The sequence below is a fragment of the Piliocolobus tephrosceles genome, chromosome 12, assembly GCF_002776525.5.
Source record: "Piliocolobus tephrosceles isolate RC106 chromosome 12, ASM277652v3, whole genome shotgun sequence".
NCBI classification, from domain to species: Eukaryota; Metazoa; Chordata; class Mammalia; order Primates; family Cercopithecidae; genus Piliocolobus; species Piliocolobus tephrosceles.
Window position 1 is genome coordinate 52642783 of NC_045445.1, and position 18010 is coordinate 52660792.

An 18010-nucleotide genomic window follows, 5' to 3' on the forward strand; every position below is an offset into this window, starting at 1 on the left:
CACTTTGGAAGACCAGGCCAAGCAGACTGCTTGAGCCCAGGGGTTCGAGGTCAGACTGGGCACCATGGCAAAATCCCGTCTCTACAAAAAAAAAATTAGCCAGGCATGGTGGCATATGCTTGTAGCCCCAGCTATTCGGGAAGCTGAGGTAGGAGGATCACTTGAACCTGGTAAATTGAGGCTGCAGTGAGCTGTGATCACGCCACTGCACTACAGCCTGGGCAACAGAGCAAGACCATGCCTCAAAAAAAATAAGAAAAAGAAAAAAAAGAAATTGGAAACTTGGCAACCTCATTAGCATATTAAGTGATTAAACTCCCTTTTTTCTTTCATCTCCTCCTTCATCCAGACTCAGAAAAAGAGAGGCTAAATCCTTTGATATGATCCTTACTTTCTAGATTTTCAGTATTTGTCCAGACAGTTTCCTCCAAATTTCAAAAAGTTTTATTTTGAAAGAATGAGAGAAATAGAGAGGTATCAATTACCAAGAACAATTACACTGAAGAAAACACAATAATAAGTACTCTTCCCACACACACACCCCCCACCCATTTCCCCATCCCTGGCACAATAATATTAAAACCACCAAAGCACATCTAACAAGGAAAAACAACAGTACGTAATGAAAAAAGCAAATGTCCATACTGCTCAGTCCAACTAACCCTTATGAAATGTCCTTCCCTCAGCTAAACTCCACCCACTGGAATGATAAAGAAGTGTAGAGACAACCCCTAGGGGGGACTTGGAACTCTGCTTATACTAGCAAAGCTCAGTGAAGAATCAGTAAGAGTAGTGAATTTGTTTGGCAATGAAACACTGGGTATAGCTTCCTTTTCAAATTTTGGATGATTGCGGAGAACAGGTAGAGTTTGAGACTCATAGACTTCTAATAGGACTGATTCCTGTTCCCTCAACCCTAACAGTGGAGCAGCTGCCAAATCGTGGTTGGCTGCTGAGAATAGTGGAAGTGAGGCAACTTTGGGCTTAAGACAATCTGAAAAAGATGTCTGGAAACAAGTTCACTGCTTCAGTTTCAAACTGTGAGTAAAGGGGTTTAATAGGTGGGGCTCGGACAAAGGCAAGGTGAAACTTCCTATATTATCACTTGAAGAATTAAATTATCAATTTGACTGCATGCATCCCTTGTTTTAATTAAACTCAATATGGACTATTTAAAATTTAAACAACTTTTGGAATAGAGCCTAATTAATTTCATATATAACTCAGTATCCGAAATTGAATTTTTTTTTTCCCCTAAAGTAGTAAGTTTAAGTTTTCAGCATCTGTGGAGAGATTCCCGGCCATGGGACTACATGACTTGTTTTATATCAGGATTCTCTTTATAGGAAATTTGTTTTATTCTGCCTTTGCTGGAATCAATCTATAAAGGGAAGGATGCCTGTGCAGGATTAGTTCAAGATCAGAGATTTCTCTGCTCGTGTGTGTATGCATGGGCACGCGCACACACACACACAGTAGTTAAATACATTTTCCCACACACAATGCTTGTTGGAGTCAATCTCACAATTACACTTCAATAGTAGCCATATACATGTACATGCAGCAAGATGTGAGAGTTGCCCCAGAGTGATTAAAGGTGGTGCACAAATGTCAATGTGGGGAAGTCATTTTAGCATATAGATGTACACAAGCCAATAGGGTCATTAACTTGCAGATTACATTTTTCCCTTTCCCCAAGATAAATAAATCAAATGAAAAACACACACTGACGTCTTCCTGGTGTCATGGACGCAACTGCCTGGAAGGTCCACTCTTTGCACTTCCACTTTCCTATGACACCTTCACTTTGCCCTGAGGGGCCTTCTCATATAAGGAGGGTTGCTCCTCAGCATTCCCTGGCAAAGGCTTCTTCTCAGAAGACCGGTCTTCAGGCTTGCGGGCAATCAGCAGGCGGCAGGTGAGCAGGATTCCAAACACCAGAGCATGGGCGTAGCGTTTGAGAGGATCACCGACCAGCTGGTGGAAGAAGAGCACAGCCAACACCAGCAAGAGTAGGAAGAAGTTGGCCACATCTTTGGGACGCCCGGGCACAAGGGTCATGACGATGCCACAGGCCACCTCAAGGGCACCAATGCTTTTTCGGAGGAGAATGGAATTGATCCCCATTTTCTTCAGCAGAGGGAGTGCTCGAACATAGCTCTTGTAAGCACGTTTCTAGAGTGGAAATATTGTAAGGAAATTACTGCATTAACCATGATTTTAACATTAGAATGAAGAAAACACAAGCAGAGTCCTCCTTCCCTACCTCCATTCCCCTTTCACACTAGCCACTGGTGTCCCATTATATATAATTTTTCATATCTTAATTATATGTAATTAAACTTAGAGGCCAGGCACAGTGACTCACACCTGTAATCCCAGCACTTTGGGAGGCCGAGGCGGGCAGATCACCTGAGGCCAGGAATTGGAGACAGCCTGGCCAACATGGTGAAACCCCATCTCTACTAAAAATACAAAAATTAGCCAGGCATGGTGGTGGACACCTGTAATCCCAGCTACTTGGGAGTCTGAGACACAAGAATGGTTTGAACTCAGGAGGTGGAGATTGCAGTGAGCCAAGATTGCTCCACTGCACTCCAGCCTGGGCGATGGAGTGAGACTCCATCTAAAAAAAAAAAGAAAGAAAGAAAGAAAGAAAAAAAAACACCAAGCAATCTGCTGGAATCCCTGTGATTTAAACCTTAGTAGCATCTTTGCTATGGTCTGAATGTTTGTGTCCCCAACAAAAATCATATGTTGAAATCATAACCCCCAAGATGATGGTATTAGAAGGTGGGGCTTTGGGAAATGATTATGTCCATGAGGGTGGAGTGTTCCTAAATGAGATTAATTCCTTTATAAAAGAGGCCTCAGAGAGCTGACTTGCCCCTTCTGCCATGTGAGGACACAGTTAGAAGGCACCATCTATGAAGAGAAAGTGGGTCCTCAATAGACATCAAACTGCTGCTGCCTTGATCTTGGACTTCTCAGCCTACGGAACTGTGAGAAATAAATTTCTGTTGTTTATAAGCTACCCAGTTTATGCTATTTTATTATACCAGTCTGAATGGACTAAGACAAGCACCAAAGGTAATAAGGCAGATAATTTGATTTTATAGTTTAAAAACATTTATGATTATAAATCATAAATAGCATTAAGAATTTTTTTTTAGCCAGGCACAGTGGCTCACGCCTGTAATCCAAACATTTTGGGAGGCCAAGGCGGGCGGATCACCTCAGGTCAGGAGGTCTAGAACAGCCTGGCCAACATGGTGAAACCTCATCTCTACTAAAAATACAAAAATTAGCCGGGTGTGGTGGGGCATGGCTGTAATCCCAGCTACTCGGGAGGCTGAGGCAGGAGAATCACTTGAACCCGTGAGGCAGAGGTTGCAATGAGCCAAGATCGTGCCACTGCGCTCCAGCCTGGGCGACAGAGCAAGACTCCATCTCTAAATAAATAAATAAATAAATAAAATAAAAAGAATTTTTAAAGAATTCACTAGGCCCATAAAAACTGGTACATGTTAGCCACATCCATATTTTCTAGTGCCTGCTTTGTCAAAACCCAGGTGCATATGAATACTAAGCAAAATGAAACAAAGTAAGGCACAGTATGGTAAAGCTTCACTAATTTGAACTTCCCTAAATTGGAATCTGTGATATTTCAGAAAAGAGAGAATCTGGAGTTTATATTTGTAGAATCTATAAAAATGAAAGTGTTTGCTGAGAAAATAGAAAAATAAATATGTATGCAAATGTCAGCCCTTTATATATCTTTAAAGTATAGTAAGACAAAATCAGTCTCATTTCATTGAGATAAATCCCCAAACCTTTATAAGAAGCTACTTTGGCTAGCTTCATTCCTTAATTTTTATTTTATTTTATTTTTCATTCTTTTGAGACGGAGTCTCACTCTGTTGCCCAGGCTGGAGTGCAGTGGTGGAATCTTGGCTCACTGCAACCTCTGCCTCCCGGGTTCAAGCGATTCTCCTGCTGCAGCCTCCCGCATAGCTGGGTTTACAGGTGTGCACCACCACGCCTGGCTGATTTTTTTTTTTCTTGTAATTTTAGTAGAGATGGGTTTTCGCCATGTTGGCCAGGCTGGTCTCGAGCTCCTGACCTCAGGTGATCCGCCCACCTCGGCCTCCCAAAGTGCTGGAATTACAGGTGTGAGCCATTGCGCCTGGCCTCATTCCTTAATTTTGATTCAAGAAATATGTATGGTACACCTGTTATGGGTTTTGCATCAATGATGCAGAGATAAATAAGACAGGGTAATGAAGCTTTCAGACTAGCAGGGGGAAACAGATATGTAAACAACATAAAGCAGCACAGTTAGTGGTACATAAATAGAGATCTATATAAGATCACAAAGTAACAGAATTATATTGACCTTCGAGTTATAGATCATTCATATTTTTCACTATCCATTTTAGCGTGTTCTTCATATTGGAGTACATTGATGAGATTTTATCAAGTGTCTTATTGGGTTGGTCCACTGCTTTGTTTGCATTTAGTATCCATTCATCCATTCAATGTTTATTTCCTTCCTTCCTTCCTTCCTTCCTTCCTTCCTTCCTTCCTTCCTTCCTTCCTTCCTTCCTTCCTTTCTTTTTTTCTTTGCTTTCCAGGAGGTGCTGTCATCTGAGTTCAATATTTATTAAGTGCCTCCTTGTGCTAAGCACTGTACTGGGTTCTCTGGATATAAGTGTCAATTATTCAAAGGTCCTGTCTTCCTGAAGTTTGAGGTTTATAAGGGGAAGAGCAGATATGTAAATACACAAGTGCAATAAAGTGTTATAAGTGCTGGATACAATTATGTAGCAGGAACAGTATAGGCACACCAGAGGGAGTGGTCAAATCTCCCTACATAGTGACAGAAAATTTGGAGTGGAATCTTTTTTTTTTTTTTTTTTTTTTTGAGAAGGAGTCTCGCTGTGTCGCCCAGGCTGGAGTGCAGTGGCGCGATCTCGGCTCACTGCAAGCTCCGCCTCCCGGGTTCACGCCATTCTCCAGCCTCAGCCTCCGAGTAGCTGGGACTACAAGCGCCCACCACCATGCCCGGCTAGTTGTTTGTATTTTTAGTAGAGAGTGGAATCTTAAAAGTAGAGTAGGTGAGGCTGGGCATGGTGGCTCATGCCTGTAATCTCAGCACTTTGGGAGGCTGAGGCGGGCAGATCATCTGAGGCCAGCGGTTCGAGACCAGCCTGGCCAATATGGCGAAACCCTGTTTCTACTAAAAAAAAAAAAAAGAAAGAAAGAAAGAAATACAAAAATTAGCTGGGCGTGGTGGCACACACCTGTAATCCCAGCTACCTGGGAAGCTGAGGCACGAGAATCACTTGAGCCCAGGAGGCAGAGGTTTCAGTGAGTCAAAATGACGCAGGCCTGGGCAACAGAGCAAGACTCTGTCTCTAAAAAAAAAAAAGAAAGAAAGAAAAGAAATAGAAAGAGAGAGTCCACAAAGCAGATAGAAGAAAGTGTGGTCAGAAAAGCAGGAGGAAAACCAGGAGAGATCAGGTCATGGACACCAAGATAAGTTTTAAGAAGAGAATAGTCAAAAGTGCCAAATGCTAGACAAGTGTAAGAATGAGGCAGAAAGCCAACTTGACCTCTCAGAAGCATCTGGCACTTAAACTAGTGTTCACGCACTCTAGATTTAGAACAAATATTGACAAGCAAATGCACCTTTACTTAATGGATTAATTATGAGTGGCCCCAGATAATCGCCTATGAGGACTCTTAAAAGACTAATGGTTTAGAAAAAAGCATGGTTTGGATGCAAACAGACTTGGCGTCAAATCCCAGCTCTGCCACTTTCTAGCCTTTTTTTTTTTTTTTTTTGATATGGACGGCACTCTGTCACTGAGGCTGGAGTGCAGTGGTGGGATCAGAGCTCACTGTGGCCTCTACCTCTGGGGCTCAAAAGCAATTCTCCCACCTTGCCTCAGCCTCCTGAGTTGCTGGGACTACAGGGTATGCACCATCATGCCCGGCTAATTCTTTTGCTTTGTTTTGTTTGTTGTTGTTGCTGTTTTTAGAGACAGCGCCTGGCTATGTGGCCTGCCTTAACTTTCCAAAGTGCTCCTGCCGCTTTCTAGTTGGGTGTCTCTGAGCAAATTATTTGAAAGGTCCTGAACAAGCCTGGACTAGGGTAAAGTCAGCAAGGCTACTTACTTTGGGTGGAAAATTTAAGGGGGCACCAAAAACACTCACTAATCAAGGTAAATAACATCCATGATGAACACAATATGAAACTTTTAAATAAAGATAGGCTCTGACGCTACACTTGCACGACCCTGCTTCACTCACTTCTCCCTAAACCTGCCTGGTCAGAGACTGTCATTTAAAATTCCACCTCACACTAGTCCCTACCCTGTTCCTGAGCCTATATGGAAATACAAAGTGTTAGTCATTCTTCCTCTCTCTTCCCATCTTAGATTAAATCAAGGATTTTTCATAGAGAAATTAGGAGAGAGGTTGACCAGTAGGCAGAGTAAAACCTTGGGCTGAAAGGAGCCAGACCCATGTGGGGCAGAGCTGACCTGAGGTTTAGGGTACCTGGTGGTGGTGAGAAGCCCACCCCTTTCCTCTCATTAACCTAAATACATGCCACCTGCCTTATCCTTCGCCCTTTGCACTCTGGTGATGGTAGCAGACGTTACGGGGAAAAAATGTAGACCCCAGAGGCTTCCATAATACTTTTTTTTTTTTTTGAGGCAGAGTCCCACTCTGTCACCCAGACTGGAGTACAGTGGCTCAGCTCACTGCAAACTCTGCTTCCCAAGTTCAAGCGATTCTCCTGTCTCAGTCTCCTGAGTAGCTGCGATTACAGGCGTGCACCCCCACGTCCAGCTAATTTTTATATTTTTGGTAGAGACGGGTTTTCACCATGTTGGCCAGGCTCTTCTCGAACTCCTGACTTCAGGTGTTAGGATTACAGGCGTCAGCCACCACGCCCGGCCTCTTAACACTTCTGAGGGTCTTGCTGTCACCCAGGCGGGAGTACAGTGACACCATCAGGGCTCACTGCAGCCTCAAGCTCCCAGGCTCAAGTGATCCTCCCGCCTCAGCCTCCCGAGTAGCTGGGCCTACAGGCTTGTGCCACCATGCCTGGCTAATCTCTTTTAAATTTTTTTGTAGAGACTGGGTCTCACTATGTTGTCTAGGCCTGTCTCAAACTCCAGGGCTCAAGTGATCCTCCTGCCTCAGCCTCCCAAAGTGTTGGGATTACAGGCGTGAGCCACCACGCTTGGCCAGTAAGGGCCATTTCTAATTAGCAACACAAAGGTTCTCAAGAGGCAATTCCTAAATCCTAACTGTAAACTTCTGATGTGATAAACACAAAAGACAGGATGAGTTTTTTGTTTGTTTTTTGAGACGAGTCTTGCTCGTTCACCCAGGCTGGAGTGCAGTGGCATGATCTCAGCTCACTGCAACCTCTGCCTCCTGGGTTCGAGCGATTCTTCTGCCTCAGCCTCCCAAGTAGCTGGGACTACAGGCGCACACCACCACGCCTGGCTAATTTTTGTATTTTTTGTAGAAATGGGGTTTCACTATGTTGGCCAGGCTGGTCTTGAACTCCTGACCTCATGATGTGCCCAGCCCAGGATGAGTTTCTTATAGTCAGTTAGGAGCCAAGACTTCCAGATGCTGGCTGAGTGGCTTCTGGAGACACTTCCTTTTTAACTAGGGCTTAACCACCCATCATTCAGGTATAAATTCTTATCTATACTATAGTGCAATCTGTAGCCTGGGGCCAAACTCCATGTTTTAAATCAAGTTCCTATAACTTCAGTAATCTTTTTTCTCTCCATTTAGTAGAACTGCATATTACTTTTTTAGTTTAGCTAACCTCTTAAACTGCAGCTGTGGATATTTTTATGCAGCTGTTGCTTCTTTCTTTCTTTTATTTCTCAAGAGGAAACTGCATGTGGATAAGCCATTTTATCAAATCTTTCATTGAAAGCTGAGTAGGTACAGATAGGATTTATTTTCTAGGACTCCAAAGAGGGAATGTTTAGTTTATTGGAGATGGGACTAAGCTTGGATGGGTCTTGACATTATAGGAAGCCATCAATCTTTCTCCTATGGAGTAGGATAGTGACATCAAAAGAATCCTATTGGCCAGGCGCAGTGGTTCACGCTTGTAATCCCAGCACTTTGGGAGGCTGAGGTGGGCAGATCACCTGAGGTTGGGAGTTCAAAACCAGCCTGACAAACATGGAGGAACCCCATCTCTACTAAAAGTACAACATAAGCTGGGCGTAGTGGCACATGCCTGTAATCCCAGCTACTTGGGAGGCTGAGGCAGGAGAATTGCTTGAACCCGGGAGGCAGAGGTTGCAGTGAGCCGAGGCCATGCCATTGCACTCTAGCCTGTGCAACAAGAGCAAAACTCCTTCTCAAAAAAAAAAAAAAAAAGAATCCTATTATTGCAAGCCCCCTCATTATGCTTGGTCCAGGCCACTTCAAGTTAAACAATAGAAGGGTCACATGTCTTGAGTCTATAGTAACTAGGTCTCTAAAGACTTTAATTGTATGGATAGTAAGAATAAAGAGAGTTGACAGATCCACTTTCTTAAAAGGCTCTTGCAATTCACTTTGTTAGGTCTGTGTTCTTTCCATTGCAATAACCCAGACTCTGAAACCATAGTTTCCATATAGGGGGAAGAAAAACAGGAAAAAGACAGGTTTAGTTAAATGTTTCAAGCCCCTGCAATCAAAGGCAATCATCTAGCAATATCCTTGGACTGGGATTCTTAAGCTGAATTCCAATTTGAGTTTTGCCACTAAATTGCTTGGAGAAAATTACTAAGTATTTTATTACCTTAGTTTCCCCTCAGATTCAGTAAATCAAATGTGCAGTTTGGAGATTTAGGTAAATAATCAAAGTGTCATAGCATCAGCTGAGGACAACACACACACATTTGATCATTAATGAGCCACACAATTAGGCCGGGTGCAGTGGCTCACACCCATAACCCCAGTACTTTGGGAGACCAAAACGGGTGGATCACCTGAGGTCAGGAGTTTGAGACCAGCCTGGCCAACATGGCAAAACCCCATCTCTACTAAAAATACAAAAATTAGCCAAGCGTGGTGTCACACGTCTGTAGTCCCAACTACTTGGGAGGTTAAGGCAGGAGAATCATTTGAACCTGGGAGGCAGAGGTTACGGTGAGCTGAGACCATGCCACTTCACTCCAGCCTGGGTGATAGAGCCAGACGCTGTCAAAACAAAACAAAACAAAACAAAAAACGCCACACACAATTAGAAATCCATATGTTTGCAAGCCACAGTAATTTAATAACAAAATCATTGATGAATCAAGCAGGTCCATTCTTGTGGTATGAGGACATTATGATTCAGACATGAGTCAAAAGCATATGGAGCCTTTTGTTTTTTGTTATTTTGTTATTTTATTTATTTTTATTTTTGAGACAGAGTCTCACTCTCGCCAGGCTGGAGTGCAGTTGTGCGATCTTGGCTCACTGCAATCTCTGCCTTCCGGGTTCAAGCGATTCTCCAGCCTCAGCCTCCTGAGTAGCTGAGATTACAGGCGTGTGCCACCATGCCCAGCTAATTTTTTTTTTTTTTTTTTGTATTTTTACTAGAGACAGGGTTTCACCATGTTGGCCAGGATGGTCTCGATCTCTTGACTTCGTGATCCACCTGCCTCAGCCTCCCAAAGTGCTGAGATTACAGGCGTGAGTCAACGTGCCTGGCCTGTAGAGCCTTTTAATTTTTTTAATTTATTATTTTTTTCTCTTTTTTTGAGATGAATTCTTATTCTGTCACCCACGCTAGAGTGCAGCTGCATGATCTCAGCTCACTGCAGCCTCCACCTCCCGGGTTCAAACAATTCTCCTGCCTCAGCCTCCCAAATAGCTGGGACTACAGGTGCCCGGTGACGTGCCCAGCTAATTTTTGTATTTTCAGTAGAGATGGGGTTTCACCATGTTGGCCAGGCTGGTCTAGAACTCCTGGCCTCAGGTGATCCACCCAACTCGGCTTCCCAAAGTGCTGGGATTACAGGCGTGAGCGACCGTGCCCAGCCGGAGCCTTTCTTTAGTCATACCTTTTTTTTTCCTTTTTGTCATTTATTCTTTACCACACAGCAAGATCCATGATCTCATATTAATGACACTAAATTTGAATAGCTCAAAACTGTCAAATAATATTAATCTTTGATTACAATTAATAACCAGCCCAAGCCAGCTAACAGGACAAAATACAAATGAGAACACTGAGCAAGTAGTGTCCACTTCAGTTCACTCATGCCAATTAGGTGAAAGGAAAAGATAAATTGGCTAATATACTGTAGAATTCCATTTATATAAAGTTCAAAATCAGGTACAATTGACTTATGTTGTTAGAAGTCAGGATAGTATTACCCTTGAGGCGGGTAGTAACTGGAAGGGGCCATGAGGAAGGTTTCTGGGGTGCTGGTCATGTGGTGTTTTTTGTGGCTTTTTTTTTCTTTTTTTTTTTTTTGAGATAGAGTCTTACTCTGTCACCCAGGCTGTAGTGCAGTAGCACAATCTTGGCTCACTGCAACCTCTGCCTCCTGGGTTTGAGCAATTCTCCTACTTCAGCCTCCCAAGTAGCTGGGATTACAGGTGCCCACCACTAAGCCCAGCTAATTTTTGTATTTTTAGTAGAGACGGGGTTTTGCCGTGTTGCCCAGGCTGGTCTCGAACTCCTGACCTCAGGTGATCCACCCACCTTGGCCTCCCAAAGTGCTGAGATTACAGACGTGAGCCAGAGCACATGGCAATGTGCTTTTTCTTAAAATGAATGCTTGGTTATATGGGAATGTTCTGAAAATTCCTTGAGCTGCATACTTATGCTATGTGCATGTTTCAGTATATATGTTATACTTCAATAAGATTTACAAGGAAAAAAAACTATATGAAAGCAGAAGAAAGCACTGATAAAAATATATTTTGGCAAAAAATCTCAGCCTGGTTGCTATCTTAAACCATAAAGCCTACATAAGTGCTGCAAAATGTACTGACTCATGTGTGATTTTTCTGAATCTCTGTAAGAAATAAAGCCCGTGTGAATCACAGATCATTGTTTAAATGTAATAAAAAGCCATTACATATTTAATTGCCAAATCGCCACATGAATGATAAACATCTTTTTTTTTTTTTAGATGGAGTTTCACTCTTGTTGCCCAGGCTGGAGTGCAATGGTGCAATCTCGGCTCACTACACCCTCTGCCTCCCAGGTTCAAGCGATTCTCTTGCCTCAGCCACCAGAGTAGCTGGGATTACAGGCATGCACCACCACGCCCAGCTAATTTTGCATTTTTAGTAGAGAAGGGGCTTCTCCATGTTAGTCAGGCTGATCTTGAACTCCCGACCTATTCTACTTTCCATTGTCATATAATGCCCACCTAAAGAGGAAGCCAGCAAGCTTGCTCCTACCAGTCAAAGTGGACGCTTCCCAGATTGCATCTTAGGGCAGAAGACTGACTCCTGCTGTCAGTCAAAGATCTCTCTGAAACAAACTCTGCTTTGTCCGTACTGAGAGGCTACAAGCTCCCCAACATAAACTCTAACACATAGTTTAGCTTGTGATGGCAGACTGTGTGAACTAAGCAAAACTGCTTCGCATCTCAGGGTCTGTTTCCTCTCTGAAAATAAATGTACTGTACCACCTCAGAGAGCGGTCTAAGCATCAGTAAATTACTATCTTATTACCTAGTTGGAAAACAATAGCAGTGATTGGGAGCTTAAAAGATTACCTATGGGCCGGGCGCGGTGGCTCAAGCCTGTAATCCCAGCACTTTGGGAGGCCGAGACGGGCGGATCACGAGGTCAGGAGATCGAGACCATCCTAGCTAACCCGGTGAAACCCCGTCTCTACTAAAAAATACAAAAAATTAGCCGGGCGAGGTGGCGGGCGCCTGTAGTCCCAGCTACTCGGGAGGCTGAGGCAGGAGAATGGCGTAAACCCGGGAGGCGGAGCTTGCAGTGAGCTGAGATCCGGCCACTGCACTCCAGCCCGGGCGACAGAGCGAGACCCCCCCTCAAAAAAAAAAAAAAAAAAAAAAAAAAAAAGATTACCTATGGACATTAAATAAACTGCCCAAACATATTGGGAGTGTTTCCTCAGGATTACATAAACAGAAGGGCATTTAACTACACATAAACAAATAAATCAAATCAACAAACCTTTACTATGAGGGGATGCAAAGAACCAGGGACTTGCCCAGTCATCCTCAGGACCAAAATCTCTTGGCTTTATTGTCACCAGGATTTTGGTGTTTTCTTACCTTTTCATATGCGGTCCCCTGTGCTTACAGGATGAAGCCACTACTACCAAAAGCTGAACACCAGATTTAAAGCAAGCCAACTATTTATATGTTCCCAGTCATTGCACAGGAAACTGCATCCCAGCACTTTTAAGGGCTGTCTCCCATTTTCAAGTGAACTAATAAAGGCATTTAGTCAAGGGAATGGCCAGTCATGTTGAATTCACGTGGGATTTAGAGTACTCTATAATGATACTTGCTAAATCTGGAGGAGGTATGGGACAACACATGCCAAATGGGCTATTCAGAGATGCATCTGGAAGTTCTGCATGAGATCCACTGTACATTACACAGCGGCAAGTGTGGATTTTTCAATATTAACTGATTGCATAAAGGTCTGTCCACAAGGGCACATGAAAATAGCATCTTGTTCTTCTAAATGCTTGATTTCAGGCTGGGAGTGGTGGCTCATGCCTGTAATCCCAGCACTTTGGGAGGCCAAGATGGGTGGATCACCTGAGGTCAGGAGTTCACGACCAGACTGGCCAACACAGTGAAACCCCATCTCTACTAACAATACAAAAATTAGTCAGGCGTGGTGGCATGCACCTGTAATCCCATCTACTCCAGAGGCTGAGGCAGGAGAATCGCTTGAATCCGGGAGGCAGAGGTTGCAGTGAGCCGAGATCGCACCATTGCACTGCAGCCTGGGCAACAAGAGCGAAACTCCATCTCAAAAATAAATAAATAAATACATGCTTGATTTTAGTCCCTTAAACTGGCTATTTAAATCAGTTAGGAAACCACTGCATAAAATAGAATCACTTATCATAATCACCTCACCCAAAGCATTTCTTGAACACATACTGTAGCAAACACTGTACCAAACACTTTTATACATAATCTCAGCCTTCTGAGGTAGGCATTCCTTTTTTTTTTTTTTTTTGTCCTTAGGATGGTTTGTTTCTTAAGTGGTAGGCATTCTTATCCCCATTTTATGAACAAAGAAACTGAGACACCAAGAGTAGCAGGACCTGAACCCAAGTCTGTGTTACTACAAAGCCTGCACTCTTTCCACTAACTCTTGCTGGCTTCTCCAGTACAAACAGGAGAAAATTTCATAGTTATTTGTTTGTTTTTTAGCAATGATTCTCCCTGGAGAAGATAACACCTAACAATTACACAAATGATTTTAAAGCAAAACAAACAAATAAAAAAAGTTGGCAGAAAAGCAAAAAAAAAAAAAAAAAAAGAAAGAAAGAAAAAAAGAAATAAAAAGAAATCAAATCAAATCAAAAATCTAAATTTTAAAAATTGATTTTGAAGTAAAACAAAATTGAAAATATGGATTGGGCAGTTAAACTGGTACAATAAAAGGAGGAAGACTGTGCTGGGTATTCTCAAGAATTGGTTGTCAGTTCTGGCATCCATAAAAACCCAACAGTTTTAACCATTAATGATCCTTCTGTTGGGAGTATTGAGTCATGGACTTGGTTTCTCATCTCTGCTCCAACAACAGCTTACCTTCCTGGCCTTGGATATGTCATTAAACTTGTTCTGCTTCAGTTTATCCATTAGTAAAATAAAAATAATGAATACACTAAATCTGCCTCACAGAGATGTTCTAAAGAACAAATAATCTTAAAACAACAACAGCAGCAACAACGCTTTGAGATCTTATAAGAAATGCCACTGCAGTCAATACATGACTAACCTCCTCGATGCAGAGGAATCACTCCTTAATGGAAAACAAAAAATCCCAGATAATCATCTCAACTGATCTAGGGTTGGGGTTCTGAGAGACTCTCCCTCCGAGAGACAGGGGCTTCTTAGAGAGTCCCTCTAAGAGGCAAGAAATGGCTCCTGAACTGCATAATCAAGAGCCAACCAGAGAAATCTGAAGGGTGGTAACAAGCCAAGGCAATGCTACAATGACTCATTCATTCACCCATCCACTCCACAAATACATATTGAGCACCTTCTCTGTACTAGAACTGAATTTCCCTCCCTTTCCTATGGGAACGAGAATAAAGCTGGGCCAAGCCCAGGCACTATGCAGTAAGATTTATGCCAGAGAGCGATCTCCAGTCTATGGCCCGATGCTCAATGCAGGAGAGGACCCTGGCAAAGGGCAGTCTGAAAATCCTCTTCAAACTATTGTGACGTCTACTTCTCAGTTAGATACAATCTTTCCATTCCCTCTAGATGCCCCTAGCACAGAAGCGCAGAAGTGTGCATACACACCCACACACAATGGTTCTATATTGCTGTGTTACGCTATATCTATTTAAATATGTTCCTATGTATTATATGAAATCTTCATATTTGTTTCTTCTGCCTTTCATTAGGCTGCGCTAGACAGCTCCATTTCTAGGAAGAAACATACTGTAAACCCATTTGTGGCTGGTCCTCCTTGTGAGCTCCTGCCAAGCTGGTAGGAAGCTTCCCAGTGACTCCATCTTAGTTGGATTGCCTGCAGAGCCTAACACTGTACTTAGGGTGCAGCTTGGGGGGCCTCTGAAGCAGCTGACTAGGGTCTGGAGGGCAGGGAGCATACTGAAGAAAGGTGGTATGTCCCTAAGGCTAGGGAAAGCTTACAAATACCTATGATGCATACACACAAATATATAAATATATGTACATATGAAAAGTAAAGCAAGAGCATGCTCATTTATTCATAATCTAACACCAAACTACTACCACCAAGACAGAAATATAGTGGCATTTCTCCTCCACCCTGTCCCTCTGTCCCAACCTCTTCAAGCCATTTGGTGGCTTCTGCTACCCCACCCCATCCCTCTTCTCCCAGTGCAGGCTGCCTCGGGTACTCATTTTGACCTGATTTCAATTCCATCTGGTCAAACATGCTGGGAGGAGGGGAGGGGAGAAGGAGAAGCATGTAAGGATTTAACACTGGGGCTAGACCTAAACCCTTGAGTCCTAGCCACCCTCCCCCACCCTAGGGTGATCCTGTGGTGAGGAAGAAATGGAAAGCTCCAGCTTAAACCCTGAGACAGAAGCCAGAGCTGCCTGCAAACATTTTCTGAGCATCTATTAATATAATTTGCCAGTCTCCATCCATTTGCAGCTCACGTTAAGGGGCCCTGGAAAGCTCTGCAGTGGGTTCAGGAGAGCTATGAATTCCTCGCAATGTGTGAGACTGTTCCTCCCTGCCTCAGCCCTAACAGGGCTTGCCTCTTTTCTCCTTCCCCTTCTGTTCCTCCCCTAAGCTCATTTCTCTCTTGACCTTGAGAGCCCAGTAACGTGCTCCCTCCCATTACTGGCAGTCTGGCAAAGGCGACGAGAAGCAGAATCCCTTTAGCTGGGGTGGGGAAAAGAAGAGGCAAAGTGACAGGGGAAGAGGGGAGAGATCCGAAAGTGCTGGAAACATTCCCTGCCATCTCCTAGTACTCCACAGCATAAGAGCAAGTCCTCATCACGCCCAACTGGGGAAAGCAGCCCAGCCCCCAGGTTGCAGAGATGTTTTGGCCAGTCACCTTCTGTGATTCCAACTCTGCAGAGGGGAAAACCTGCAGAGGGCTGGGCTCTGGTCATCACAGAAGGCAAGGTAGGGATTACGGACTGTTTTGCAGGAGAGAAAAAGCAGATTTTGCAGATTTTGTAGATTACCTCACACACAAAACAAAATAAAACAAAATATCTAGCTCTCCCTTGAGAGAAGGGGAAGAAACAAGAGCTTAGTGACCTTTATTTGGGCCAAGAATGCTTTGTCTCAAGGATCCAGATACATATCCAGGTGGCTGGAGGAATACTATCAGCTGTCTGCCTGGGATGAGGAATACCAGTCAGCCGCTAAAAATTGCTTGTTTTAGTAGCCCATTTTCCCCAGCTTTTTCCCTCTTTTCCCTTTGTTCTGCTCTAAAATAAATAAACTCTCTGCTTGCTAAACTCTTAGCTCACAGGGAGGGAATCAGACTTGTAGACTGGTTGCCCGGACTTTGGGTGTGTGCTGGAAGGAGGGAAGGGCTGCTGCCAATGACAGGTGCTACGCAGGTCTCAGCCTTCTGGTTTACTTGGGATGGGGGGTATTTGCTGGGCAACCCCTCCCCCAACTGGCATTCAGTGGCTCCAGAACAGCATAGCCCACAAAAGAAATCGTTCTTGCCCAGCTGCTCCTTCCTTCCGAGCTGCAAAGTTGTTGAGAAGGGAGGGTCCAGGTGGGGATAGGGGCTAAGGGGGTGGTACCAGAAACTGAGAAGGAAAAAAGGGGAGAGGTCCTCGCAATCCCATGGGAGTGCGCTCCTCATCACCCGTATGCTTCACTTACCATCTCACTGTAGGCATCCTTGCTGAGCCTGGGGGTCAACTTGATAGTCCCCATGAAAACAAAGAAGAGTCCCAGGGCCACTGAGAGGGCCACAATAGTTACGGTTCTGGGGGATGCCATGGGGTCGCCAAGGCAGGTCCCAACTAATCCTTCTGATTTGCGCACCCGCTACTGTCCAAGGCGCAGGCAGTTAGCACAGGGAGAGCTGGGGGGACGCTGCGGAGGCAGCAGGCAGCTAGAATGACAAAGGGAGAGGAGGGAGCTCGAGAGAAAAATTGAGAGATCGAGATTCAACCACTCTCACTACAACAATCGCTGGGTCCTAATGCCCTACGTGTGCTCACAGGCCAAAAGGACAGTCTCGAAGTTAAATGAAGCCCTAAACGAAAAACGGAAACTTCAAATCTTAAGTGGGGAGAAGGGAGGTTATGTATGAGTTCAGGAATGAGGAATTAGGGAAGACAGGCTTTGCTGCCACCTTCCCACTGGGCTCACTTTTCATCTCCCCCTCCCACTTATCATCCTTCAGTTATTCACTCCCTTTTTCCATCTCTTCCTTTCTGTCCCCCTTTCCTTTCCCTAAATCAAAATGTTGGTCCTCAGAGAGTTGTTTCTGAAGTTGGTAACACTCAAGTTTAAAACTGCAAAGTTGTCAGTCTTCAACGCTGCCAAAGAAGGCTTCTCTTGCTCAGAAACCTTTAATGACTCGCATAGCCAGTGGTTAACTCCAGTTTTAAATTTGGAATTCAAGGCCCTCCACATTTTAACCGCTGTCTCTCTTTGGAGATTTAGTTTTCAATGGCTCCCACTGCCACATGCCACCCCTCACCTATCTACTCATGGCCTCATACAACCTAAGCCTTCCCACCTCCTCTACCTTTAACTCCCTATCTTTTGACCCCGGCCCCGCCATCACTCTTCCATTAGCATTACACCTTTTCTTCAATGTCACCTCCTCCATAAAGCCTTTCCTGATTCATTCTCAGTTAGATATGATTTCTCCCTCCTCCAATTTTCTATAACAATATCCAATAATTGTTAACTGTTTACTAGATGCTAGATGCTGCCCTCTATTTGTTTTAACCAATTTAATCTTTACAGCAACACTATGGACTAAGTATGAGTCCCCATGTTATTAATGGGCACATTGAGGGGCTGGGAAGGTAAGTAACTTGCCCAAGAGTATACAGCTAGTAAGTGGAGAGCCAGGCCTGAAACCTAGGCAGTCATTTCTAGAGCCCAGATTCTTAACAATTGTTCTGCTGCCTCTCCTGTAATATTTTTCACTATTAGTGTGGCACTTAAAGTTGTTTAGCACTGTAAGTGTGCACACACACACACACACACACAGAGAGTTTTGTTTTGTTTAGAGACAAGGTCTCACTCAAGTGATCCTCCATCTCAGCCTCCAGAGTAGCTGGGATCACAAGCACATGCTGCCATGCCCAGCTAA

General features: G+C 44.0%; 1 protein-coding gene across 2 annotated transcripts; it reads right to left on the bottom strand.

Annotated features, from left to right (window-relative positions):
• Window positions 1–421: 421 nt before the first annotated feature.
• TMEM35A (transmembrane protein 35A) lies at window positions 422–16840 on the bottom strand. Of its 2 annotated transcripts, none has more exons than XM_023202902.1 (2): window positions 16558–16840; window positions 422–2175 (listed from the first exon to the last, which is right to left on the bottom strand). In XM_023202902.1, the coding sequence occupies exons 1-2, from the start codon at window positions 16675–16677 to the stop codon at window positions 1792–1794; spliced, it is 504 nt and encodes a 167-aa protein (XP_023058670.1). In that variant the 5' UTR covers window positions 16678–16840; the 3' UTR covers window positions 422–1791. The 2 variants fall into 2 exon arrangements, with proteins under 2 accessions (XP_023058670.1, XP_023058671.1); XM_023202903.1 differs by lacking the exon at window positions 16558–16840 and adding an exon at window positions 13794–14168 and having other exon boundaries at window positions 1468–2175.
• Window positions 16841–18010: the final 1170 nt, after the last annotated feature.